Consider the following 27,430-nt stretch of genomic DNA (forward strand, 5'->3'; position numbering starts at 1 on the left):
TTATGTAATGAGTAATTTCTTTAGGTCTTGAATGTTTGTCCTATCTATACATAGTACTTAAAAAGGAAGACCATAGATAATTGGATGGGATTTGTCATCCTCATATTTCTTCCATTAATTTGTTCTTATTTTTCAATTTTTCTTTTTATTGTTTGTTATACGAAATATTTTACAGTTTCAACACCTATTCCACTTTATATTCTCCATTCAACACAATTCACCGTTTAATTCATATAACCTCTTCCACCCCATCTCCCTCTTTAACACTCGTTATTAATTCACCATCTAATTTATACTCCCACCCCCCCGGAATACTCCGACCGTTTTGACTGGACACGTTTGCCAATGTACAATTTTGATCACTAATATCTTGAATTGCATATTATAAAAGCTTATAAAATATTAATATTTTAAAAATATATATTAAGATGAAGCCAACAATTTATTATATACTAATATTTGTTTTCATATACTAGAAATAAAATAGGATCAAAGTGAATTATGTGAATAGTGCAAAAAGTCAAAACGGTGCGAATATTCCGGGACGGATGACGTATATTTTTTCAACTTTCAAATTTCACATCTATATAAACCATATATTCCCACTAGTATCACAAACCACAACAAATTAGCAATTTTTACTAAACACTATATAATTATCCGTTCATTGAATAGGCTCAAAAGCCAGTGGATGTTTATATAGAAGGTGATTTGTTCCTTCTCAACCCTTCCTAGATGGTAGGGAGGAAAAATACCGATGCTTCATTTATTTTTGACTTTTTGGTGGTGGTCTATTGTTTGGTATTCCTTTGTATTTCCTCCGTTTCTTTTTGTTCTTTACATTTGATATTTTTCACGACTAATTAATGTGCATTGAAATTCTCTATTTTTTAAATTTAAACAAGGCAAATTACGTTTATTTATAATATTTTCACTTTTATTAAAATTCTGAAATTGGGAAGAGAAAAATTAATGTCCCAATGGAAAAATGTGAGACATTAATTTTGATAGAATATTAAAGCATTTATGTGATAATATAAAAGGAAATGCAAAGAAAATTTTGAAACATTAAAAAAGGAAAATGTAAAGAACAAAAAGAGTATTTTTTTACCTCTTTGGTTAGGTAATACTCCTTTAGTATCTTAAGAAAAGATACACTTTCCTTAAAAAATCGAATTTTAAAAAGAGATACACTTTCCTTTTTTGACATGTTTTGGTCTCCATCTCCAATTATATTACTCTCTCCGTCCCAATATTATCTTCCTGCTTTTCTAAACGAGCGTCCTAAAATTATCTTCATGTTTCTAATTTTGGCTACTAAGGTCCCCACTTTCTCATGTACTATATTAATTAATCCCTCCGTCTCTTTTTGTTTTTTACGTTTGGTATTTTGCACGCTTTTTAACGATTAATTAATGTGCATTAAGATCCTTTTAAGTTTTTATATAAACGAGAAAAAATACGTTTATTTATAATATACTCCGTATCAAAATTTTGATATTGAGAAAATGAGAAAAAGTAAATGTTCTCATGAAAAGGTGTGAGAGATTAAATGACCAAATGGATTTAATTGGTTAAAATAGCAATTGGACACATGCAAATTTTGATAGAATATTAAATAATTTATGTGATAATATAAAATGAAATGTAAAAAACATTTTGGGACACCCAAAAAGGAAAACGTAAAAAACAAAAAGAGACGGAGGGAGTAAAATTGAATTGAAAACCACACTCATGTACTATATTCCACTTTTCCCATGTAATATATTTTTTTTCCACATGTACTTTATTCCACTTTTCCATACAACTCAATCATCATTTGCTTTATTCCACTTTTTCATGTATTATATTCCACTTTTCTTAAAATCCGTATTTTTGGTCAAACAGGAAGATAATTATGGGACGAAGAAAGTAATATTTATCTCTTTATTATGATCCCTACACTTAATTTATTTACTACGGGATATAATAAATCATTCACCCACTATCCACTTTCTTCTTTACTTGAATAAATAATTAAAAAAAAAACTAGGGAAAGTGGGAACCCACGTCCATAGAAACGGATAAATTGCTGACAGATTTACATTTGTACAAGCTTTGAGCGCTCTCTAGAAACAACCAACCTACTTATTCTGCAACTCCTTAAATCCAAGAAATAAACCATCTCCAAAATCCCTGATATCTTCTTCTTCTCTCAGAAACTCAATTGAATTGAAATTCCTGCATTTCTGGAGCATTTTCTCTCTCAAACACACTAATGGCGGCGTCGTCGCTGAGATGGAAGAGCTTCTTTGAAGAGGAAGATCGTCCGGAGAAGCCTAGAAGTTTCGGCGTCACTGAAATTCGCGGCCCTCAGTATTCTCTCTTCTCTCAAAATGTTCTCGAGGTAGTAATTTCTTCAATAATTTACTTGAATTTTGGTTGATTATGATTTTGTCAATTTCTGAAGAAATGTGAAGTGTTGTTATTGAGAAAAATTGTGGAAATTTTGAATTTGATTACTCAATTTTAGACAAGATAGTATGATATGATGTGAATATGTAATTATGTGATGAAGCGTAGTTAGGTAAATTTGATTCATTTCAGGCTTTCAGCTGCATGAACTTAGATTGCAGAAGATAAGAATTGAGTTCATGTTTTAGGTTGATGAGTATTGCGTAATTTTAATAGTTTAATACATGTTTTTACAAATAACTTTAGACTATTAGTAACTATTAGTAAGCACCGAGTAACACCGAACGCTGTTTTTGTCGTAAAATCCAAAATTAGGAAATATATATTTAATGCTAATGCAATGTGAATGGCCATATGGCTACTTTGTTGCAAAACTCTTAATTTTGTACATGCTCAATCATTTTGACTGCTTTTGTTAGTTGCTCCCACACATTGTGTCATTATTCATTTGTATTTTTAGTTTAAGGCGGATAATGCTTTTAGTTGGTTACTGAGTCGGACGTAATTTGGCCTCAATTATGTCAATTTTGATTTTCCTGGTATTACCTATGTCTGGATTTAGTTGTCATATTACTAGTGCTACGAAGTACGAATGATATGGTATCCAGTTGGTCACCTAGCCTAGCATCAATATTCAATAGCTTAACTCATTCTATAATCTATAAGACCCTCTAGTTTGTTGTAATATGGAATCTTGTCCGTGTTCGAAGAACAGTAATTCTAATTAGTACTGTTCTAAGTTCTGAGCGTTGAAACTGAGGGAAACGATATGGAAACTCCTTGCCCTGCGAGAAGAGTAAGTGTCAGATACCCTTGGGGGTTTAATTGAGAAATCCCCCTTAAGTTAAGTAGTTGAGCATAAAGAGAACTAGAATAGTTTTAGGACATGCTTGGATTGAGGGTGATGTGTTAAGGGGGTAATAAAAGTCAAACTAAAGAAAACGAAGTTGTAGGGAGAGATAAGGCAGTAATGATGGGATTGTAGGGAAAATGAGGTAGTGATGGTGTGATGGGGAGAGAGGGAGGGGAATAGATACCCTCATTTTGGGGTAAGAGTTACTCTAGTGTGAGGGTGGGTAACTATTACCATCATAATGAGGGTAATAATCCTCCTATCTCTCTCGTTTCCTCATAACATCATTAGCTTATTTACTGTATCACCACCACATCCTCTTTATCATCATCTTCATGTGCATTCGTTTTTTTAGTCCGACTTTTATTACCCTTTTAATGCAAATATGTCTTGGAGGGCATGAGAGCAAGTACCAATGTGTCATAAACTCAGAATCGTGCCCCAATGAGAAACTCGTTCCCCAATTATGATAGTATTTGAGCTATCAGATGCTTTCATGTGTAGGGTGTTATGCGGCTGTGCTGAGGTCTGGTCGGCAAGTTCATGCCTGACCTTTCTTACTTCACTAGTCTTGTCTTGTTCAACATTTCCAAGTGCTTTCAGCTTGGTTCTTTCTGGTTGGAGTGCTTATGGGGAACTGTAGCTACTCTGACTCTCAACGTAATTGGATAAAAATATGATTCCCTTGAACATGAGAAGTTCCATTACAATGCCCTAAAAATTAAGTCCCATTGTAATTATGGCCTTTTAGGGTGCTTAGATTGAGTTTCAGTGCTGCTTAGTCCTTACACAAGTAGGATAAAAGTCTTCTCCAAATTGAAACACAATCTTGGTTTTGCTTTGCCTTTGCAACAAAGTTGTTAATCTGTTGATTACTTTAATGCCCTTGTTAGGGGCGGATGGAATGGGCAGACGAGTTGGTGTGTCCATTGCCACTCTGTCAGGACATTCAACACTATGTTACTAGCAAGACTTGTGCATGTGGTGGTTTACACTTATCCGCTTAGTTTAAAAAGGCACAAGGCGCACTAAGGCGCACAAGGGTCATGGAGCCTAGGCGCAAGGCTCAAGCGCGCGCCTTTTGGATACTGCAATACACCCACTGCTGCTGCTGTACCTGCTATGCAACTCACAGCAAAACACAACACAATGATAGAGGAAAGGTTGTAACTTTGATAAATAGAGTGTAAGTTTACAATTACCGCTCTGAGAACATTCGAGAGGTTCTCCACTCTCCCACCAATCTACTTAATAATTCTCAAGATGATTTTTTCCAGCCTCTCTTCCCTTCCCTTTTAATTACAAAAACTCTCACAAGAAAACAAAAGCATTAAAGTAAAGTAGGCTAAGACAAAATGGCAGCTTCAATAGGACATCTGACTTAATGTACTTGTAGGGCTGCCTCCACTACTTAGTGCATTTCCTCACTCTGCTGTGATGTTTGGTTCTGCAGGTTCAACTTCCCCTTTGTCCTGTTGCGTGAGCTTCTTCTCTCTTCTTGTGTAAGTTTGAATCAGCAGTGGGTTATGCTGGGGTATAGCAATACTCCCCCCCAAAAAACTCACCTTGTCCTCAAGGTGGAAGTCAGGAAAACGCAAATTGATCATGTTGGCATCCTCCCATGTAGCCTCAAATTCAGACAAACCCTTCCACTTCACAAGAACTTCTGTGGCTGCCTCTCCATTCCTATGTACAGTCCGTACTCGCCTTAGCTCCTCTGGTTCTACCACCAGCTCAAGGTCAGTAGTCAGTTGGGTGGGAATGTTCACAGGACCGATGTTGGAGCCGACTGCAGCCTTGAGTTGTGAGATGTGAAAAACTGGATGTAACTTGCACTCCAAGGGCAGATGAAGTTTGTAAGCTACCTTGCCCACCTTCTGAATGATCTGGAAAGGGCCGTAGAACCTTGCTGCTAGCTTCTCGAAGGGTCGCTTGGCCAAGGACTTCTGACGATAAGGTTGGAGCTTCAAATATACCATATCTCCTTCCTTTAGCTCCACATCTCTTCTCTTCTGATCCTCTACTTCTCTCATGTGCTGCTGGGATTTTACCAAATTAAAGCGCAACTCATCTAACATCAGATCTCTTTCTTGCAGACCCTCTTCTACGCTTCCCACAGTGGAGTCTCCCCTATTGTATTTAATTACTGGAGGTGGGTCTCTGCCATAAACGACCTTGAATGGGCTCATTTTTGTCGAACTGTGGGGGGCTGAATTGTATGAATACTCGGCCCATGCCAGCCATTTGGCCCAAGCTCGTGGCTGTGTAGAAGTGAAACATCTCAGATATGCCTCTAGCCTTTTGTTTACCACTTCCGTTTGCCCGTCTGTTTGGGGATGATATGCGGTGCTTCTCTTGAGGTGGGTGCCCTGTAAACGAAACAACTCTTTCCAAAAAATGCTCAGAAAAACCCGGTCGCGATCTGATACAATTGAAGATGGGAATCCATGTAAACGGACCACCTCCTTGATGAAGGATTCAGCCACACTCACTGCTGTAAAAGGGTGCCTCAGGCCTATGAAGTGTGCATACTTTGATAGCCGGTCCACAACCACCAATATTGAGTCCACCCCCCTTGACAGTGGCAAGCCTTCTACAAAATCCATAGACACATCCTCCCAAATTTGAGACGGAATAGGCAAGGGCTGGATTAAACCTGCTGGGCGCTGCTGTGAGCATTTGTTTCGTTGGCAGACATCACATTTCCCGACATGCTCGAAAACCATCTTCCTCATTCCGGGCCAGAACCACTCTTGGGCCAATCTGAGATAAGTTTTTACATCACCTCCGTGTCCGCCGACGGCAGAGGCATGGTATTCCTGTAACAATGTAGGTATAAGAGCTGACGACTTTGGAATGACTAACCTGCCTTTATATAGAACTCTACCATCAATTAATTCAAAGTCCTTTTTCTTTTCTCCAACCAGCAGGGCCCTTTTTATCTCCTGTATCACAGCGTCCCTTTCTATTTCTTTTTCCAACTGCTCCCACCTTACCCCGTGCGAAGAACTCAGCGCGCCAAGCTCCACTTCACCATAATTCTTTCTGGATAGGGCATCGGCAACTCGATTGGACGTGCCCGGTTTGTATTGCACCTCAAAATCGAAGCCCATCAATTTACTCACCCATTTTTGATAATCGGCCCCAATCTCTGATTGTTGAGTTATAAAGCGAAGGCTCTGCTGATCTGTCCTCACTATGAAGCGTCTTCCCAATAAATAGTGTTTCCATTTAAGGACTGAAAGACATATAGCCATCAGTTCCTTCTCGTACACAGATTTGGACTGAGCTCTTTGGCCCAAAACTCGACTGTAGAAGGCAATGGGCCTCCCCTCTTGCATTAACACAGCTCCCAAACCAAAGCCCGAAGCGTCCGTCTCTACTATGACTATGAATATCTTGCTGAAGTCCGGCATTGCTAGAACGGGTGCCGCACACATGGCATGTTTCAATCTTTCAAAAGCTTCTGTCGCCTTCTCTGTCCACCCAAAGGCGTCTTTTCTCAACTGATCAGTCAAAGGCTGGGCAATTTGTGCATAGTGGCACACAAATTTCCGGTAATACCCGGTTAATCCTAGGAAACCCCGTAATTCTCTCAAATTTTTGGGCCTGACCCACTCTGTCATAGCGCGTATCTTTTCCATGTCAACTGACACGCCATCTCCAGAAACTATATGACCCAAGTAAGCGACTCTTTCCCTGCCAAACTCACATTTCTTAAGGTTCGCGTATAATTCATTCTCCTCCAACTTACTCAACACCAATCTCAAATGTTCGTGATGCTCATATTTGCTGCAGCTGTATACCAAGATATCATAAAAAAAAAACAGCACGAATTTACGAAGAAATGGTTGAAATACCTCGTTCATTAATGCTTGGAAAGTGGCCGGTGCATTTGTCAACCCGAAAGGCATGACCAGAAATTCATAGTGCCCCTCATGGGTTCGGAAAGCGGTTTTCGGGGTGTCTTCGGCTCTCACCCGAATTTGATGATAACCCGATTTCAAGTCGAGTTTAGAGAACACAACTGCACCGTGTAGCTCGTCGAGCAGCTCATCTATGATTGGTATGGGATATTTGTCGGGTATTGTCTCTCTATTAAGTGCCCGGTAGTCCACACAAAATCGCCACGAACCATCCTTCTTCTTGACTAATAATACCGGGCTAGAAAACGGGCTGGTCGAGGGCTTAATGATGCCAGCCATTAACATTTCCTTGATGAGTTTTTCAATCTCATCTTTCTGAAACTGAGGATAACGATAGGGCCTTACTCCCACTGGATTGCTCCCTTCCCGCAGAACAATGTTGTGCTCCCTGTTTCTGATTGGTGGTAGGCCTAATGGCATTTCAAAAACCGACTGAAAACGAGCTAGCAGCCCTTTCAAGTTCTCTGGAATCTGCCCCCCTTGCTCCATATCTCCCTTTCCCCTCGCTTCCATCTCATTCAGCTCTAGTAAAACTCCTCCACCTTCCTTGCGTAAAGTACGTAACATCGCCTTCAACGATATTCGGGTTCTTGCTAAGGATGGGTCTCCCCGTAAACTGATGGTTCGCCCTCCTTGCTGATAACTCATTGTTTGAGACTTCCAATTACTCTTTACTGTACCTAGTTTCTCGAGCCACTCAATTCCCAATATCACATCCGAATTTCCCAAATTTAAGGGCAGAAAATCCTCTCGTATCACCACCTCGTCGCCGATAATCAACACCACGTCGTGGCAAACACCAGTGCCTCGTACAGACTCTCCGTTTCCCAAGGAGACTCCAAAACCCCCTGACCCAGACACCTGAATTTTCAGTTCTTCCACTGTCCTCAAAGAAATAAAATTGTGTGTGGCGCCGGGGTCAATCATCGCCACCACCTCACGGCCATCTATAACTCCCAACAACTTCATTGTTTTTGGATTAGAGAGACCCACGACAGAATTTAGAGTTACCTCGGGTGCGAAATCCTCGGCGATCTCAGATCTGTGTTCCTCCTCTTTGCGTTCCCATTCTGCCGCCTCCTCGTCATCAATTAAGAGTACACTCAGCTCCCGTCGCCGGCAACGGTGACCAATTTCCCACTTGTCATCACATTTGAAGCACAACCCCTTCGACTTTTTCTCTTGAAGCTCCTTCTCGGTTAGCCGGCGAAATCCCCCACTGGGTTTTGGAATTATTGAACTGGAGCGATTATAGTTTACTGATGTTTGTGAACCAGTAGCAGACATGAGGCCTGCTTTGTGTGAGTTTGTATGAGAAGTGGGCTGGTTAGCAACTGAGCTCTGGCCCACACCCCCTACTGATTTGGGTTGTTGGGTGGAGTCCATGCTTGACCCAGTAGTATATGAACCCGCGGATCCACGATTATATATTGAGAAGGATCCGGGTCGATTTTGGCCCAAACTTCCCAGCCCAATCCTCCTGGCTCCGTTAACCCTATTTCTCTCTTCGACCCGAGCCGCCACTTCCATTGTCTGGTTTAGAGTTAATGGGTTAAGTAGCCGTACCTCTGCTTTCACCTCCTCCTTCAACCCATTGATAAATTGCCCCATTAACAAACTGTCAGGAACATCGTTCAAGGGAGAAGCCGTCTCTATGAATCGCTTTCTGTACTCGATAACGGTGGTCGTCTGTACCGTAGCCAACCATTGTTCATGGAGTGAGCCCGCATTCATCGGCCTGAATTGGTGCAAAATTCTGGTTTTCAGATCAGACCATGACTTGACAGGAGCTCTGCCGTTTTCCCATTGATACCACTTCAATGCATCACCCTCCATAGCCACAACTGCTGCATCTACCTTTTCTTCCTCCGTGAGATGACAAACCATGAAGTACTTCTCACTTCGCAATATCCACCCATCCGGGTCACTCCCCTCAAACAAAGGCATCTCTATTTTCCGGTACTTCCAATTCCCTCCACCACTACTTTTTCCCTTCTCAAAAATCCGGCCAGTTTCTTTTTCCTGTCCTCCTCCTTTTGATGCTGAATCCACTTCTTCCTCAATGTGCACCAAGTCTTGCTGGAAGGTTGGTGGCTTCTTGACCCCTGTCATCAACTCCTTCATCTCTCTTTGAAATTTCTCTTGGTCCTTTTGCATCAAGGCTATTTGCGTACCTTGGTCCTCCCGGAATCGATCAATTCTTCCTTCAAGTCGACCCGCCGCTGCCTCCATAGTCTCCTGGTTCTTCCTTGTATCCTCCTCACTTTTCTCCATGAATTTCTCTGTCAGAGTTTTCTGGAAAGCTGCCATGCCCTCTGCTAGGATCTGTTGAATTGTCCCTTCGAGGTTTTCCATTCTCCCTTCCAATCCATCTAGCCTCTGTGTGTGTGAAGACACCATTCTGGAGTTCTTTCTCCCTTTCCCTGGTTCGTATCTGCTCTGATACCAACTGCAATACACCCACTGCTGCTGCTGTACCTGCTATGCAACTCACAGCAAAACACAACACAATGATAGAGGAAAGGTTGTAACTTTGATAAATAGAGTGTAAGTTTACAATTACCGTTCTGAGAACATTCGAGAGGTTCTCCACTCTCCCACCAATCTACTTAATAATTCTCAAGATGATTTTGTCCAGCCTCTCTTCCCTTCCCTTTTAATTACAAAAACTCTCACAAGAAAACAAAAGCATTAAAGTAAAGTAGGCTAAGACAAAATGGCAGCTTCAATAGGACATCTGACTTAATGTACTTGTAGGGCTGCCTCCACTACTTGGTGCATTTCCTCACTCTGCTGTGATTCAACTTCCCCTTTGTCCGGTTGCGTGAGCTTCTTCTCTCTTCTTGTGTAAGTTTGAATCAGCAGTGGGTTATGCTGGGGTATAGCAGATACGAGGCGCACATAATTTCCTAGTAAACCTTAAAATTCGGTATAGAACAAAGTTAACAAAACTTATACTCAAAATAACATAATACTATTGGAGTGTCATATTTAATATTTTCTTGCCGTTTCATAAGCATCGCGTGATCACGTCGATGGAGTGCTTGAATTAGAACCTTCCATGGTAATTACAAGTTGGAAATATGAAAATTAACTCATATTATGCTACTGCCACTACCAAAAAGCTTAGGTTGTAGAGATATGACCGTTGATAGGTCACATGGGGTATGTTTATATCATTAAAAAAGAAAAAAAAGTAAATAAAAGATTCACGTCAGCCTGTGCGCCTGAAGATCGAAGGCGCACAAGGCGCTGCGCCTTGCTTAAGGCGCACAAAGGCGCACGAAGGCGCGCGCTTGGTTGACATCATTAAGCCTGGAGAGCTGAAGGCGCCGAAGGCTGAGCGTAGGTGAGCCTTGAGCCTAGGCGCGCCTTGGGCGCACTTTTTTAAACTAAGCTTATCCGAGTCCCTGAACTCATAATGCCTCTTTGGACTATACATCATAATGTTTGAAAATAAACATTTACCTTTGACCTCAAGGATATACAACTCTTGCCACATCCTCTTTGAGACATAGGTACTTGTCTTGGATTTGAACAAAATTATATGGAGTATGACGCGAATTCAGTTCTGTCCTACTGTCTCCTAAAGGATTGGGTAGTTTGGTGGATCATGCAGTAATGTAGCGCCTTACCCATGCTTGAAAGTTGGACGATGAAGCTTACATGTCTTCTGTATTAGTAGGATATGTCCTGCGGTCCTGCCTCTCCCATCTTGGTTTTTGGAAGGCTAAAAGCTAGTACTAGCAGAAAATGTGATTTCAAGCTTTGATCTTGATTTTAGACATTAAAATCACCATCTTTGTTCATTGTTGCTTGGGTTTAATTTAGATTCCTCGAGTTTGGTACCAGCAAATTATCAGGCAAGGAGTACATGATGTTCTCGTGCTTTACTGGTTGAAGATCATTTTATTTATGCAAGTATGCGTGGAACAAGGATTGAATTTGTTATAATATGTTGGTTAGTGTCCAATTAAATGCAAGGGTCAACCATATGTTTTGTAATTTTATTTTCTTGATATTATTTGGTAAGCTTTATCCCTTCTTCAAAGCCATGTCTATTGCTACTTCGATCTGTAGAAGTTCATCTCAGATCTTAAAGGGTTGGTAAAACATTTGGAAGAGGCATGATGTTCTATTTTTCTCATATTCAGGGCAAGTGTAATTAATAGTCTTTCTATACTTGACAAAAAAATATATGAAACTCTGAAAGTATTCTTTCACTGTTGGAGAGGGTATTCAATGTCCCAAGTTCCCAACAATTCCTGTCCTTAAATGCAGAAATGAGGAGGCTTCTGGAATTACGAACCATGGATTTCTAGTCGATTATCTAGTTTCTTCCCGAAATAGTTTTTTCTGCAGAAAATCTGTCTGGTTGTACGAGAGTCGAGAGGCTTGTTTACGTTGAAGAGATTGCCACATTTTCTTAGTAGATATCTTTATTTTTCTGTGTAAAGCAGTCCAACTGTCATAAAGCAGCCTGCAGGCCGGAAGTTAGAAACCATCCCAGTGATGCTACGCTGGCCAAGCATATACAAGTATATTTTTGTGTATATATTTTTGGGGATATTTTTCTGTGTATATGTTGGATGGTGTTTCATTAATGGTAGTATCCTTTCCCTCCTCCAAGAACAAACTATAGTCTTTATTTTTGTGCACACTGAATTCTGAATTATGTCCAATTTCTGTTATTGCTAAATTGGTTTCATAAAGCAGCTTGCAGGCTGCAAATTAGAAAATTATCCTAGAGATGATATGCTGGCCAAGCATAAGTATTTTTGTTCCACAGACTAATACACTTGAAACTTTTTGTTGTTGATTTATTATTTTTGGGGATATTTTTCTTTGTATCTCTGACAGAAATTTTGTTGATGATAGTCCCCCCCTCTCCCCCATAATAAGCTATAATGTTTGTTTTTTATGGACGCGGACTTCTGTCCAATGTTTATTGGCTAAATTGGTTTTCTAACTTCTGTAGGACGTTTTTGAGTCAATGGGCCAGTTTGTTGATGGTCTGAAGTTTTCTGGAGGTTCTGATAGCTTAACGCCAGAGAGTTATATTAAGAGGATGACCGACATGGCTCGCAGGCATGATGTTTATATCAGTACCGGTAATTGGGGTGAACATTTTCTTCGCAAAGGGCCATCTGCTTTGAATCATTACATAGAGGTGATTAGTAATCAGGATTTATCCCCCTTCCACTTGTTTACAGTTAAATTCTAGTAGTTAATGTTCTTCTGAAATCTTTGTGTGGTCTCTTCAGGAATGTAAGCGCTTGGGTTTCAACACAATCGAGTTAGACGTGGGGTCACTTGAGCTCCCTGAAGAAACTCTTTTGAGATATGTGCATATGATTAAGGGAGCGGGTCTGAAAGTCAAGCCTCAGTTTGCAGTTAAATTTGACAAGTCTGATATACCATTGTCTGGAAATAGAGCATACGGGGCATATATAGCCCCAAGGCCCCGATCTTATGGTAAACAGACTTTCTTCTTCCTATGTAATATTCTTTGCCGTGTTTGATTCGGAAATTGTTTGAAGTATAATAACTTTATGTCTAATATTTGACGTGCTCCCTGAAGATAGGATAGCTTGATGATTTGTCTTTCTCAATCATACGGAGTATGCCTCTACTTTCTATCCATTTTTGTCTTCTCTATCTTCCGGAGGGTCTCCAGTTAGAGGTTTGTGAGAAAAGCATGTGGATCTACTTTTTACTAAAAGCCTGGACCAGCTTAAAAATGAGTGAAGTAGTGAACTGTTATGTGGTAGTTTAAGAATGTTTAGATGAACCCTTCTCATTGATATCTTCTGTGTATGTGATCTATTGTTTTTTTGGATACTCTTGTATAGTTGATGAAAGAAGTAATAGGTAATTCACTCCATGAAGTTTCCAAAAGGTGCTACACTGTATGGAAATCTCAGTACTCTGTCCTGCAATGAATTAATGTGTTTGGCTGTTCTGTTTCTGCATGTATAGATTTTGTTGAAGACGTAGACCTCCTAATCCGAAAGGCAGAGAGATGTCTGGAGGCTGGGGCAGACATGATAATGATTGATGCTGAAGATGTTTGCCGTCGAGCTGAATCATTAAGAGCAGATATCATCGCCAAGATTATTGGCCGGCTAGGAGTTGAGAAGACTATGTTTGAAGCGTCAGATGCCAGAACAGCTGATTGGTTCGTCAGCCAGTATGGTCCTAAGGTAATGAACTCTATCTGCCGTTCGTAATTTGTTGAAATACAGTAATTTGTTCTCTTTAGTGAGCTAGACGTTCAAAATGCAACATAATTTGTATTTCTTATAATCACACTTTCAGGTGAACCTTTTTGTGGATCACTCCCAAGTGGTGGATCTGGAGTGCCTCCGTGGACGCAATGTGGGCAAAAATCACATGTCGGTTCTCGGCTCTGCATATCGTCTGTTATAAGGTGAACTTTGCAAATGTGGTATTTTGTTGTGTCTCTGTGTGCGTCTCTTATTGTATCTAACTTCACTCCTGCTAGCTGTACCCTAAAAAGAACATGTGGAAGAGTTGTATCAGTTTGTAACTATCAGTAGTCCCAAGATATTATAATAAGCGTACTGCTATGTGATGTCTGTTTTTGTGGTCGTTGATTAACTGATGTAGATCCTGGTTTGTACTTGGTGCTCTAAATTTGTACTTTTGGAATTTACTACCCTTTTGTTTTGGGAACTGATTATAGCATTCCTACAATTGATTTCTTTAGTCCTCCATGAGAGAGAGTGTGAGAATCTGTGCTCTTAGCATAGGGAAGTTGGTAATCAAATTTAGGGTTATGCTAAAATAAATCCCCTTGGTTATGTTAGTTTGATTTTACGGAAAATGTTTGATTTTACTGATGGTGATAATCTTTAGAGATCTGTCACACTTTTTTTTTCTTCTTCTTAAACGGGGGTATGATCTTGAAGCCTTGAACCAACACATGCCAGCCTAGGAACAAAGGTTTTACATATGGCAACTTGCGGTTGCAATTGTATATTGGGAGTTGAAAAAAATGAGATCCTGTACTACAAGAATAATATTTTGTGTGTTATTGTCTGGTCATAACTCACACAACAAACTTAAGGATGAAAGGTCATGGATCTATACAATCCCTTTATTTTAATACCTGTTTATTAGGAGTACCTTTTTGTTCTGCAATTTATATATTCATGCTTTAATATTCTTTACTAGAACTTGTTATCCTGTCACATGGTACTTGAACAATCATACATATTGATGGTTTTGAATTTTGATACCAATTACTAGCATTTGACTTGCGCCCAAAACTAAATAAATTGATTTAACGTGAATTGTAATTGATCCGACTTTTATATAAAGTTGTAAATGGTAGATAATTAGATATGGAGTAGTACATAGTACGAAATACGGAGTAATTTAAGTATAAAGTTCCACGCACAGAGTTGTCCGCTTGTCCCACATTGGTAAAGAAATAAGTTACTTTATGCAACTTATAGGGGTTTATTTTTAAAAATTTGCACCCTAATGCAACATAAAATCCTTTTTTGACTTTGTAAGTTGCTTAATCTTTCTCCAAAAGAATAATAACTTTTTTTTGCGGAAGTTAAACATCTACAAGCATGAAAACAAACTATTAAAAAATATTACGGAGTTAGAAACAGAGAAAGTAACATTGTATACTTCGTTTTTGTAAGTACTTAGTAATTGTTAATGCAGACATGCCAGACGATACCATGACTGTGACAAAATAGGAAGATTAGATAATTGTTACCATAGCATTATTTTTACTTCCTTGTTTCGAGAATTATTGTCACATACTCCCAGACAATTATTGCTGCATCAACAAATATAGGAACAAAACCAAGTTGCCAGAATTGCATGCACAATTATAAAAATCACTAAATCAGAATTGGCTTATATGGTTAGTTTTTGACAGATAAAGAAACATTTCAATTGCTTTCCATAAAAACAGATTCTAGCCTCTTTGATTACCAATTTGTGGAGTATAAGTTATTCTAAACTCAAAAATGAAAGTAACAGAGTAAAAAAAAAAAAAAAGAGAAAATGTCAGCTGTTTGGATAGCAGTAAAGAAATCATTGCATTGCAAGTCAACCTCATCTGAGGTTCATGAACCAAGACCCAGAAAAAAGAGCAAGAACAACTGCTGTAAGCCTAAGTCAAGAGGAACCGTGCCGCCATCGGCGTCGTTGTCATGTAAATCAACCCTGGATGATGTGATTCATGGTGGCAGGAGAGTCAAACAAAACTCATCAAATCGCAGCCCGATGTCGATACGAAGCAGTGATTTGATTAACCCTGTTACACATCATGTCAGATTCACCAATTCTGAACTTAGGGATCAAGTTCATAATAATGCTGGTGATTCCCCTGCCTCAAGACCAACATTGAAGACTTTTGGTTTGGGGATTGATTCTCCCTCGAGTATTTCTAATGAGCCCGGGAGTACCCGTGTTTCTTCGTTTCGTTGTCAAAGGTTGAGCAATGGTGGTGGGCAAACATGTCATAAATGTGGTGAGCCATTAGCTAGGCAGGATGCTGAAGAACATCACCTCTCCAAGCATGCAGGTATAGTACTATTTTATCTCCAATACAATTTCATTTATTCATGATGACCTTAAATTCCGTTGATTTCTCCCATGGTCATACTGTTTTTAATAAAAATGTTTACCATTTGAGATTAGGCAAGATATCAAGAATCTAATGTTAGGGCCAACATTTGGAAATGTATCTTCTTTTTTTAGGTACTTTTTGTAAGTACATTAAATTTTAAAGTCAAAGCATGCTGGCTTAATAGGTAGAGTCTAAGGCTGAGGGTTTGTTTGCGATAGATATCACGTTCTCCTCCATTTGTAATTTGTGTTGCCGTCTCATTCACACCAAAAAGAAAATCTTCAAGATGTTTGACCAAAGACTTGGAGGTCAAAATCAATATACATTTTTGAAATTTGATTCATCATTATCATTATCAATATCATTACCCCATTGCCTTAAAGAAGCTCCCTCAAGAAGCAGGGTAAGGGGCGGTCGGACGTACGCAACCTTACCCCTGCAATTGCAGAGAGGTTGTCTCCAATTGACCCAACCGCATTTTTGAAATTTGATTACCACAAAAAAGTATTTCTGAATGTGCACCACTAGTATAAGTATATGATTCAGGATATTTTCTCATTTATACTTGTTGGTGCAGTGACTGAAGTCACTGAAGGGGACTCATCTAGGAAAGTCATAGAGATGATTTTCAAGGCAGGATGGATCGACACCGAGAATCGAGGACGAATCGACAAGATCTTGAAAGTCCATAACCCACAAACAAAGCTAGCACAATTCGAAGAATACCGAGAAATGGTTAAAATCCGGGCACACAGGCTACAACATGCCAAGAAGCATCCCCGTCTCTTAGCCGATGGCAATGAACTCCTCAGATTCTATGGCACAACAATTGCATGCTCCTTGGGCAAAAAAGGGTCCTCAAGTCTTTGCACTTTGCAAAGATGCAATGTTTGTTGCATTCTAAGACATGGATTCTCAACTCAAGATGGGGTAAACCATAGTATTTTGGGAATATTTACTACTTCGACGAGCGAGAGTGCGTATAGAAGCATAGAGTTCGGCACCGAGGAGAAGGAAAACCATAGCATGGCCTTAAAGAAGGCTTTGATTGTATGCCGGGCGATTGCCGGAAGGGTGCATAGGCCAATGGTCGAGAATATTCAGGAGTTTGTAGGTGGTAGAAGATCCGGGTTCGATTCCTTGGCTGGAAAACTGGGATCAAATAGTTCCCATGTTGAGGAGTTGTTTGTGTTAAAACCAACAGCTTTACTCCCTTGTTTTATCATCATTTGCAAGCTCTAAAAAGAGCTGTACAGGCAAATACAGTCTTAAAACAGAAATAAGAGGAAACAGTTAAAAAGGCATGGACAACAGTTTTGGTTTTCTTAATTTTCTAATTTTTTTTTTGACCTTGAACAAATTTTGATATTGGATTTCTTTAGAAATCATGAAGGTACATTTCCAAGTTTTGGAGGGTGTTCTTAGGATATCCTCCATATAACGGCCGAGTACCCTTAGATTCGAAAGACTAATGGGGAATTTTGAACAGTTTTACGAGGGAGTAGAAGAATTAAGCAATATAATGAAGTATGTAATTTATGGAATTATACACAGATCTTATGGGAGCTAGAATTAAAAGTATATTACGAGTATTTTTCCAACGACAATAGTACAAGTGTACTAATGGGAATTTCCCTTAACCATAATTGTAACATAAATAAAATAAAATAGGGAAGAGGAATCCTACATCGGACACGTTGCAGAATAAAAAACGCTTTTTTAATAGCCGCATTAAATTAACAAGTTATTTCCTCCGTTTCGAAATAATAGGGGCCCTTGGAACATATGCTTGTTCCTTATCTTTCCTAATTCCTCTTCCCTTTTTGAACCCCTGTAACTTGCTTTGTTAATTCATAAAGTTGCTTTAATCATCCCCATTATAAAAAGCTTTTGCAAATTCGCCTACTTTTGCATACTCTAAAAGAGCCTAAGATGCTGATTCCCTTAATGTTTTCAGTAAAGATGCACTCTAAACTAGAACATATTCATTGCTTAGTTTATCTACCATATAATCTACTTCTTCAACTTATTTGATAAATCTTACACAGACATCATACATATCCTATGTTTTTCATCCATAGCAAGATGGCTTATTATTGCTTAATTTCACTGATGATTTTGTTAAATTCTTCCACTTTCTGCTATGGTTACACAGAACTCGAACTACTGCTAAAACTGAAGGCCTCTTTAGCAGGACCTCAAAGAATAGCCCTTGAAGACTGGAAACAATCTTCATCTCCTACATCACATTGCTCGTTTTCAGGAGTCTCATGCGACATAAACTCTCGAGTAATCAGTCTAAACATCTCATATGTACCTCTATACGGATCAATCCCACCTGAAATCGGTCAGTTTAGTCAGCTGAAAACTCTGGTTTTAGCAGCTACTAATCTGACAGGAAATCTTCCACCCCAAGTAGCAAACTTAACATCCTTGCAAGTCCTCAACATCTCCAACAACAATATAAGTGGAGATTTCCCTTCAATCAAAATGATCCAGCTACAAGTCTTGGATGTCTACAACAACAACTTCTCGGGCCCACTACCCAAAGAACCCGCGAACCTTAAGAAACTGAAGCATCTGAGTCTTGGAGGAAACTACTTCTCAGGTGGGATCCCATCTCAGTACTCACAACTCCAAGGTTTGGAGTACTTGGGTCTAAATGGTAATTCACTATCTGGTAAACTTCCTTCGAGTTTATCACTTTTATCGAATCTTCAGTTCTTATATGTGGGCTACTTCAACACTTTCGAAGGAGGTATACCTACTGAATGGGCTTTATTAAGATCACTTCGAGTTCTTGATGCATCTAGTTGCAACCTTTCTGGTACAATCCCTTCAACTTTGAGTCACTTGAATGAGTTAGAGAAACTTTACCTGCAACGTAACAACTTTACCGGTCATATCCCAACTGAATTAGGTAGTTTACCAACCTTGGATGCACTTGATCTTTCTGATAATTCACTCACAGGTACTATACCTGCAAGTTTTTCCCAGCTAAAGAATCTTGAACTTCTCAACCTATTTTCCAACAAAATGGATGGTCCGATACCTGAGCTTCCTACGATTAAGAAACTAAATCTATGGGACAACAACTTCAACGGTCATCTCCCGGAAAATCTTGGCAAGAATTGGAAGCTTGAGTGGGTTGATGTAGCAGATAATCAAATCAAAGGTCCAATTCCAAAACATCTATGCAAAGGTGGTAAACTACAAGGATTAATACTGTATGGTAATTCTTTCTCTGGTCCAATTCCTGATGAGCTAGGAGCCTGCAAGTCCTTGGTTCGGGTCAGATTATCAACAAACTCGTTAAATGGTTCGATTCCTCCTGGAATTTTGAACTTGCCAATGGCTAATATCATTGAGATTAGTCACAACAATTTAACTGGTGAACTCCCTTTGTTTACTTTTACCTCAGCAGATTCACTCGCGACTCTAGATTTATCTAACAACTCCATCACAGGAAGTATTCCTCCTTATATTCAGAACTTTGTCAGATTACAGAAACTCTTTCTGGGAAGTAATAAGTTATCAGGAAACGTTCCTGATGAATTATTCAGTCTGAAAAACATATCAGTCATAAATGTAAAACAGAACAACATTCATGGGGTGATACCGAAATCAATAGGAAATTGCTCATCTCTTATGACCTTGGATTTGAGTAACAATAATCTTGGTGGAAGAATCCCAGATGAGATCTCAAACCTGAGGATCTTGAGCAGTCTGAATCTGTCAGAAAATCATTTTGTTGGTGAAATTCCGACAGAAATGAAGAATATGATTAGTTTAGTGACACTTGACCTTTCTTATAACAACTTTTCAGGTAAAATCCCAACTGATGGACAGTTTTCTTTCTTCAAGGCGGATTCTTTTACCGGTAACCCGAACCTTTGCTCTCCATTTCAGTCAACTTGTGCTTCAGCTGCTGTTACAAGCTCGGTTCCTGGTTCTCAAATAGGGACATTCAAAACTATACTCTTTACTTGTAAGCTGTACTTTATTTTCTTGTATTCTAGCTAGTGTTGATTAATCATATGGTGTAACTCAATTTGTATTAGCTAGTGTTGATTAATCATATGCTTTGCAATAAAGTCGACTATGTTATTTACTTGTACTATAAAAAAACAAACACTACTGTAATTTGAATATTGTTAAGTAAGTGGAGTATTAATTAATAATAATATCTTAATGTCCCACATTTACCAAGAGACTAAAAAATCTTAATTTATATAATTAGCGTTAATTTATATTGGTATGACCCTACTTGAACAGAAATCAGCTCTGGTGGATGATTTTGGGTTTTTGACCAAACCAGATCGAAGATCGGAAATTGATATTTCTCGACCAGAAGACCGGACCCATTGCCTTCGGTCTGGTCTGGTCTATTTTTCAGTCCGGACCAATTTTTGCACACCCTTAGCGATCAGACTGTGATTTGCTAGCTTTCTGTATTGATCTTTGAATCATTGAAGCCGGTAGATGAACGACTTGTGATTCTTGTGAACCGGTTGTCTGACAATCCCTTTTTTGTTAAAAAAAATATCCTGATTGCTGGATATCTCGTTCGTACCCATCTTCTCTTTGTTTTCCGAGCCTCTAGTGAGTTACAGACAGAGTTCGAAAGGTAAAATGCTCAAATGTTGGTTATTTTGTTGAGGTTTGAACCAGTGGTTAGTATTGGGTTAGTTCGTTTAGTTCAAATAGGAGTTGTGGCCCTTGTAGGGGTCTATTCATGTTTACTTCATATTACTCTACCAATAAGATTATTACGAGAAATCTTACAATATCAATTTTTATTTGGATCAATATTGAGGTTATTAGTTAGTTTAAACACCTATTATTTTATTGTGCAGACTGTCCATGTGTCAGGGCTGTGCAAAAAATCCGGAAAACCGAAATCGAATCGAAAAAGCGGTTAATCGAACCGAAATAATAGGGTTAGGGTCGGATTTTTCGTTTTAAAATAAACGGGTAACTGAACCGACCGAAATTATAAATTAACTAAAAAAAAATTAATAAATAAATCATTTAACCCATTTTTTACAATCAATTTTAGTGTATTGAAAGTTTTAGTATTCCCCCCTAAATTTGCTAATCTACTATTGGATATTATCATGTTGAGTCTACTAATGTTCGAAATTGCTACTGCCGAGTATGTTTTGCTAACCTAATGTTTGATTTTATTCTTATGTTATTCAATTTGATATTGTACAAATCAGATATTAATGTGAATCATAACCCGACCGAACCGACCGGAAAAAACCCGATACTCGAAAAAGCGAGTACCGATAGTTGTGGACATGGTTTAGGGTCGGCATTTTTGCAACCCCAAACTAATGGATACCCGAAATAATTTTCTAACGGGTAACCGAACCCGTATTTGCACACCCTAGGCAAATGTCATATTTGTTTGCTTGCTTCATATTTGGTTTAGGGTCAATATTTGTTTGCTTCATATTCTATTTTGAACCGATCTAAAAAGATAGTCACATTTAATTACTTAAATAGTACAGTAATAAGTCTCATCATTTATCCCATTTGTACAACGAACAAGATAGAGATACCTCAATCTCCTTACATAATTTTGACTCAAGCCTTAATAAAAACAAGTTTTTGTTGGAAATTCTCATCGGGAAACACAAAGGAAAAAGAGAGTGAAAAATAAGAGAGTCCCACGTGGAAAAAGCTCTTCATATTCTCCAGTGTAATTCTTGTTTAAGATAGTGTGAAAGTGGTATGAGTGGACACATATCACACACGTGCGCTGATCTGGGCCTCGGTACTCTTGGGAATGCGGATCGCGGGCGTGAGGTGGGTTTTGGTAAGAATTAAGAATTGGAGTTTGATGTTTATGAATACAAAGGTCACGAGCTCACCTTCTCGTTGTATTAGATGATCACATTTTCACCTACCAAAACTCTTCACCAACTAGTTTCTTACATTTTTGTGTACATTATGGAGTATAAGAGAGAGACACATAAATTAACATATGAATGGATTATCAATTAAACTAAGCGAATTTTTTTAGCTTAGAGCTCAAAATTATAATAATGGCGGGAGTAGTACAAGATGTTGATCACGTAGAGAAGAAGACCACGAAAGCATGCGTCATTGGGGGTACAGGATTTGTTGCATCCATGCTTGTTAAATTGTTATTGCGAAAGGGCTATTCTGTCAATACCACTGCTAGAGACCCTGGTACGTAACTCTTTCTTGTATCAGTTTCTTAACTCGTAAACTTGAAAGCATGCTAGAGATGATCATCCTGAGCCCGGCCTGAAAAATAGTAGGGTTCGGGCAGATTTCAAGGAGCTTTTTCGGGCCTGAACCAACTTAATTTTTTGGGTGGGTTTTGGATAACTCAAAATTGGCCGCCTGGCCGGAAATCCCACTATTTTCGACCCGGATTATGGTCCGGCCCGAAATAATGGGCAGGGTTTTGGTCATGCCCTGTCTGGGCCCGACATAATGGTCAAGTTTGTTTCGTCATGGCCCGGCCTCGAACCGGAACTCCCCGGTTTTAAAATTTTATGGGCGGATTTTGGTTTTTGGGCAACTCAAAATTGGTATTAGTCCCACTTTTTTCGGCCCGAATACTAACCCAGCCCGACACAATGGGTAGAACTCTGGCTATGGCCCGATCGAGCCCAACATAATGAGCAGAATTATCTGGTCATAGCCCGGCTTGAACCCAATACACCCCGCTTTTTGATCAGGTCTAAAGCATACATGATTTCTATGTACAAAAAGTGCTTGTATGGCTTGGGTGATTGATTTAACGTAGGTGATGAGAAGAAGATTTCACAATGGACAGTTTTTTGGGTTGAGGCCAGGAATGGCCTACATAATGGGAGTTTTTTTGTTTTGTTTGTGGCCCGCAATGGCCTAACATAATTGGCAGATATTTTTGTTCATGTCTGGCCCGACATAATGGACATACTTTTTTGGCATAGCTCGGCCCAAATCTGACCCGACCCGTCTTTTAAACAGGACTAAAGCATACATGATTTCTATGTACAAAAAGTGCTTGTATGACTTGGGAGATTGATTAATGTATAGGTGATGAGAAGAAGATTTCACACCTCTCAGCACTCAAAGATCTTGGCCACTTGAAGATATTCAAAGCAAATTTAACTGATGAAGGGAGCTTTGATGTTGCGGTAGAAGGCTGTGACATTGTTTTCCTAGTCGCAACTCCTGTCAACTTTGCCTCTCAGGACCCTGAGGTAAAAATCTTGTTAGAATACATTTTTAACTCCAATCTTCAAAAGTGATGGTTAATTAATTAGTTACTCCCTCTCTTCTTACTTAAGTGTCCACTTTCCAAAAATAGTGTTTTCTTATAAGTGTTCACTTTTCATTTTTTGACTACACTTTTCATAAATCAGGATTGTTTTTTCTTACACTTTTTACACTTTTCGTATTTTTTCATCCCTACATCCACTTTTATTTGTACTTTATCAATAAATAATTATCTACTTTATCCTTTCCTAAAAAAAAGGGGAAAATTGACATAAATAATTCCAACTTTCACACATCTTCTAAAAATAATCCCAACTTTGGATTATTTAAGAATAATCCAAATTTTAGGGTTACCTTCTTAAAATAATCCGAAGTCTATTTTTCTTGTCATTACTAATCCATTTTGGGTCTATTGTACATAGAGAAATTGATAGTTTGAATTATTTTAAAAATATATATCCAAAAGTTGGGATTATTACAAAATAATCCAAAGTTGAGATTATTTTGAGAAGATGAGTGAAAGGTGGGATTTTTATGTCAATTTTTCCAAAAAAAATCTCAATCATTGTTTTTCTTACACACTTTTCATTTTCCTTAATCACCGTGAATTCAGGGGCGGAATTAGGGGGGGCTGGTGGGGGCCATGGCCCCCCTATGATATGTTCAAGTATTAAATATGTATTATAAAAGCTAATGTCTAGTATAGCTCAAGTGGCCGGTTATTTTCCTTAAAATTTGGAGTTATAAGGAGGTACAAGGTTCGATTCTTAGCTACCTCAATTTTTAAAAGTTATATATTAATATCTGGCCCCCCTATGTATAATTTTTAGTTCCGCCACTGCGTGAATTCCTCTAAAGTGGACACTTAAATAGTAACGGAGGGAATAAGATCTTCGAGAGTTCAATATTTTTTAACTCTGATATTTAAAAGGGTGATCAGAGATTAGTTAGTTAAGATCTTCATGTGTTTTTATATTGACAGGCAGATATGATTAAGCCTGCAATCCAAGGAGTAACGAATGTATTGACTGCCTGCGCGAAGGCAAAGTCTGTGAAACGCGTTGTAATGACTTCATCTGCAGCTGCTGTATCGATCAATAGCCTCACCGAGGAAGGTCTTGTGATGAGTGAGAAGGATTGGACTGATGTTGATTTCCTCTACTCCAAAAAACCACCTCTCTGGGTACTTAAAACAAGTTTTATACTACCATTTGAATTTGCCACTGTAGTTTGAATATGTCACACCATAAACCTATCATACGGGTCGGGCCGGGCCGGGTTTTAATCTATTACTTTCGGGTTCAAGTTAATTCGGGTCGGTCACTTCGATTTCGAATTTACAAATCCGTGCTCATGATCCATATATAACTTTTGATTTCGGGACGACCCAACTGATTGAGTTATTTTAAAACGGGTATTATATTTTCATTAATTTGCGTGATAAGTATAACTATATCTCAATAAAATACACAGAATATGTGCACAAATCAACAAATTATCATACACAATAATAGCAACAATAACATGTTTATTGTACTTAGAGTTACTCATAATCAAATCAAAATCATATTACACCCAACAATAGTAACAATAACGTGTTTATTTTGCTTAAAGTTACTCATAATCTGATTTTGTTACTACAAAACAGCGGTTTTCAATCGGTCGGGTAAAAAACGGGCTCGGTCAGATGATGATCCCATTACTTTTTGGGTTGTTCGGGTTCGATTAACATTGAAGTTACAGGTCACAAGATTTTGTTCAAAACCCAATATTTTCGGGTCGGGACGGTTTTTGACAAGTCTAGACTTACACTATTATTTGATTGTTTACAGGGTTACCCTGTATCAAAGACACTAGCTGAAAGAGAAGCCTGGAAATTCGCAAAGGAAAACAACCTCGATCTCATTACCGTTATACCATCTTTGATTTCCGGTGCTGCATTCACTCCTGATATCCCTAGCAGCATCGGTCTTGCTACATGCTTGCTAACAGGTCCATAATTCTCATTCTGAACTCAAAACATGATCATCTATGTTAAAATATATTATTGATGGGAAAATATAATGTTGTGTGTTGTATGTGTTTGTGGGCGTACCCCTCTATTTATAATACAAACTAGATCTCCGCTGATGAATTTAAGTTTTTAACCTACTGACAGAGGAAATTTTTCCAACATTCATAACCTTAAGGAATCTTTAAAAGACTATCTTAACTTCTGTTTACTTTTCTTAAAAATAAAAAAAATAAAAACATATTGCATTTTTTTTGCAGGAAATGTGTCCCTTATAAATGGTATGAAGGGCATGCAATTACTATCTGGTTCGATCTCTATAACACATGTGGAGGATGTTTGTCGTGCACATATTTTCATAGCTGAGAACAAATCTGCTTCAGGGCGTTATATCTGCTGCGCTGTTAACACTAATGTTCTTGATCTTGCCAAGTTTTTAGGCAACAGATACCCTCAGTATAATGTTCCAACAGAGTACATTTTCAAACTAGTTTTTTTTTTTTTTTTTATAATTGAACTAGAAAATTTTCAAAATTACCACCATATAAAGTCCACTTTTTCAAATTTACCAACTTATAAAATTTTAATTAAAAATTACTACCTTATAAGATCACAAACCTTCATCACCTGTTAACGGATTCTGTCAATTTTTCCGTTAACAGGTAGTAACTTTGAAAGTTTGTGATTGCATAAGGTAGTAATTTTAAACCCAAAAGTGGAAATTTTGGAGGAAAAACAAAACCTGTTAATGAAAAATTAACAGAATCCGTTAACAGGTGATAACTTTAAAAGTTTATGATTTTATAAGGTGATAATTTTAAATTAAAATTTTATACGGTGATATGTTTGAAACTACAGTTTCAGAGAATTTCCTTCAAAGGCGAAGCTGATTCTTTCATCAGAAAAGCTCGTTAACGAGGGGTTTGAGTTCGAGAATGGGATTGAAGAGATCTATGAATCAACTGTGGAGTATCTGAAGAGCAAGGGTCTATTGAAGGAGACATCTTGTTAGCTATTATTATCATCTACTAAAGCTATGTTTCGGCCGTTTTATTAGAACTATATAATAAACTCTAAATGACATTTAGAGGACTAATGTTTTCCTTGATTGAAACAAAATTGCTACTAAAAAAAAAATCTTCTACTCCTTATTAAAAATGGGGGTTTTTATTCTACGCCCTTATTATTAAAAACGCCCTCATTTTTTACAATAAAGTACGAGATTACCCTTTATAAATATATTGACACCCTCCCCTCTTCATCCTTACTCAACATTACACACAAGTATGGTTTTGCTCGTCGAAATTATAATTAATAATATAATAAAAATTAAATGAACAAATTATATACTAAAATAATTTAACAAATAATTATACGCTAACAGATAATTTCTAAAATAATTATAAACTAACAAATAATTTCTAAAATAATTATATACTAAAAAATAATTTCTAAGATTACTAACACTCATTTATGAAATAATTTGACACATCCATTCTTAAATAACAAAAAAAAATAAAATAACAACTTTAACATTAATTCTTAATTAACACTAATTTTTAACAATAATATGCTATAATATTTAACATTAATATTTATTTTGAAAAATTAATAAACGGCAACAATCAACGACATAATATTTTTCACATTAATATCTATTCTGAAAAAAAAAATTAATTCAAAATTCCCTTGCACAAGATTGCTTGGCTACCATAGCCACCGCGCACGGATTTTTCTTGGCGGTCATGGTCACAAAGCAGATGTGGTGCTTGGCTACCATTTTGGCGTGGTAGCCAATGGTAGCCAAGCACCATATCTGCTTGGCTACCATGGTTACCACACGATTTTAATGCACGTAGTATACAAATATGACAATAGTAATTACTACCTTCGTTTCATAAAAATCTTTACGGTTACTATTTGTATAAAAATTAAGACAAAATTAGAAATGTAGATTGAATATAATAAAATATGGATAAAGTAAGAGAAATGTGTAAAAAAGTGGTTGGCTGTAAGGAAAAAAAAAAGAATAAAGTAAGAGAAAATGAGTGGGAAAACGTAAATATTGTAGGGTAAGGTAGTAAATTTTCATGTTCAAAAATAGAATAAAGATTGCAAAAAACATTATGAAATAAACTAAAGTGTAAAGATCATTTTGAATCGGAGGTAGTATAGCCCTAAACCCTAACTACATAACCCTATACAATTACACGGAGGATAATTAATACACTTGCTATGATTACAAGATTGCTAAATTGTTGTCTAATTAACATAATGATCATGTTTGACAACTAGCTGTTAGCTGTTAATCGTTTAGTATATTC

General features: G+C 38.0%; 4 protein-coding genes and 1 long non-coding RNA gene across 5 annotated transcripts; all 5 read left to right on the forward strand.

Moving 5' to 3' along the window:
* The first annotated feature begins 2,094 nt into the window (after positions 1-2,094).
* LOC110789696 (protein HEAT-STRESS-ASSOCIATED 32) lies at positions 2,095-13,929 on the forward strand. The gene is made up of 5 exons (XM_021994401.2): positions 2,095-2,386; positions 12,212-12,403; positions 12,498-12,708; positions 13,213-13,436; positions 13,552-13,929. The coding sequence occupies exons 1-5, from the start codon at positions 2,258-2,260 to the stop codon at positions 13,660-13,662; spliced, it is 867 nt and encodes a 288-aa protein (XP_021850093.1). The 5' UTR covers positions 2,095-2,257; the 3' UTR covers positions 13,663-13,929.
* On the forward strand, positions 3,927-12,205 carry LOC130462585 (uncharacterized). The gene is made up of 3 exons (XR_008923129.1): positions 3,927-4,493; positions 4,761-5,264; positions 5,404-12,205. It is a non-coding gene; the product is annotated as an uncharacterized lncRNA (long non-coding RNA).
* A 155-nt stretch (positions 13,930-14,084) lies between the features above and the next one.
* Positions 14,085-17,161, forward strand: LOC110789695 (uncharacterized). Its single transcript, XM_021994400.2, has 2 exons — positions 14,085-15,805; positions 16,428-17,161. The coding sequence occupies exons 1-2, from the start codon at positions 15,283-15,285 to the stop codon at positions 17,090-17,092; spliced, it is 1,188 nt and encodes a 395-aa protein (XP_021850092.1). The 5' UTR covers positions 14,085-15,282; the 3' UTR covers positions 17,093-17,161.
* Positions 17,162-17,935: 774 nt separating this feature from the next.
* Positions 17,936-19,873, forward strand: LOC110789684 (receptor protein kinase CLAVATA1-like). Its single transcript, XM_021994390.1, has one exon. The coding sequence runs from the start codon at positions 17,936-17,938 to the stop codon at positions 19,871-19,873; it is 1,938 nt and encodes a 645-aa protein (XP_021850082.1).
* Positions 19,874-21,825: 1,952 nt separating this feature from the next.
* Positions 21,826-26,281, forward strand: LOC130464271 (anthocyanidin reductase ((2S)-flavan-3-ol-forming)). The gene is made up of 6 exons (XM_056833744.1): positions 21,826-22,051; positions 22,913-23,079; positions 24,078-24,278; positions 24,928-25,087; positions 25,367-25,580; positions 25,965-26,281. Exons 1-6 carry the CDS (start codon positions 21,904-21,906, stop codon positions 26,116-26,118), a joined length of 1,044 nt encoding a protein of 347 aa, XP_056689722.1. The 5' UTR covers positions 21,826-21,903; the 3' UTR covers positions 26,119-26,281.
* Positions 26,282-27,430: the final 1,149 nt, after the last annotated feature.

Source organism: Spinacia oleracea, chromosome 6, assembly GCF_020520425.1.
Source record: "Spinacia oleracea cultivar Varoflay chromosome 6, BTI_SOV_V1, whole genome shotgun sequence".
Taxonomy (NCBI): Eukaryota; Viridiplantae; Streptophyta; class Magnoliopsida; order Caryophyllales; family Amaranthaceae; genus Spinacia; species Spinacia oleracea.

Coding starts and splice junctions, on each gene's coding strand:
- LOC110789696 (XM_021994401.2), top strand. CDS start 2,258: ATGGCGGCGTCGTCGCTGAGATGGAAGAGCTTCTTTGAAGAGGAAGAT. Junction 12,404..12,497: donor CTTTGAATCATTACATAGAG/GTGATTAGTAAT, acceptor TGGTCTCTTCAG/GAATGTAAGCGCTTGGGTTT. Junction 12,709..13,212: donor CCCAAGGCCCCGATCTTATG/GTAAACAGACTT, acceptor CTGCATGTATAG/ATTTTGTTGAAGACGTAGAC.
- LOC110789695 (XM_021994400.2), top strand. CDS start 15,283: ATGTCAGCTGTTTGGATAGCAGTAAAGAAATCATTGCATTGCAAGTCA. Junction 15,806..16,427: donor TCACCTCTCCAAGCATGCAG/GTATAGTACTAT, acceptor TTGTTGGTGCAG/TGACTGAAGTCACTGAAGGG.
- LOC110789684 (XM_021994390.1), top strand. CDS start 17,936: ATGGCTTATTATTGCTTAATTTCACTGATGATTTTGTTAAATTCTTCC.
- LOC130464271 (XM_056833744.1), top strand. CDS start 21,904: ATGGCGGGAGTAGTACAAGATGTTGATCACGTAGAGAAGAAGACCACG. Junction 23,080..24,077: donor TTGCCTCTCAGGACCCTGAG/GTAAAAATCTTG, acceptor TTATATTGACAG/GCAGATATGATTAAGCCTGC. Junction 25,581..25,964: donor CAGTATAATGTTCCAACAGA/GTACATTTTCAA, acceptor TTGAAACTACAG/TTTCAGAGAATTTCCTTCAA.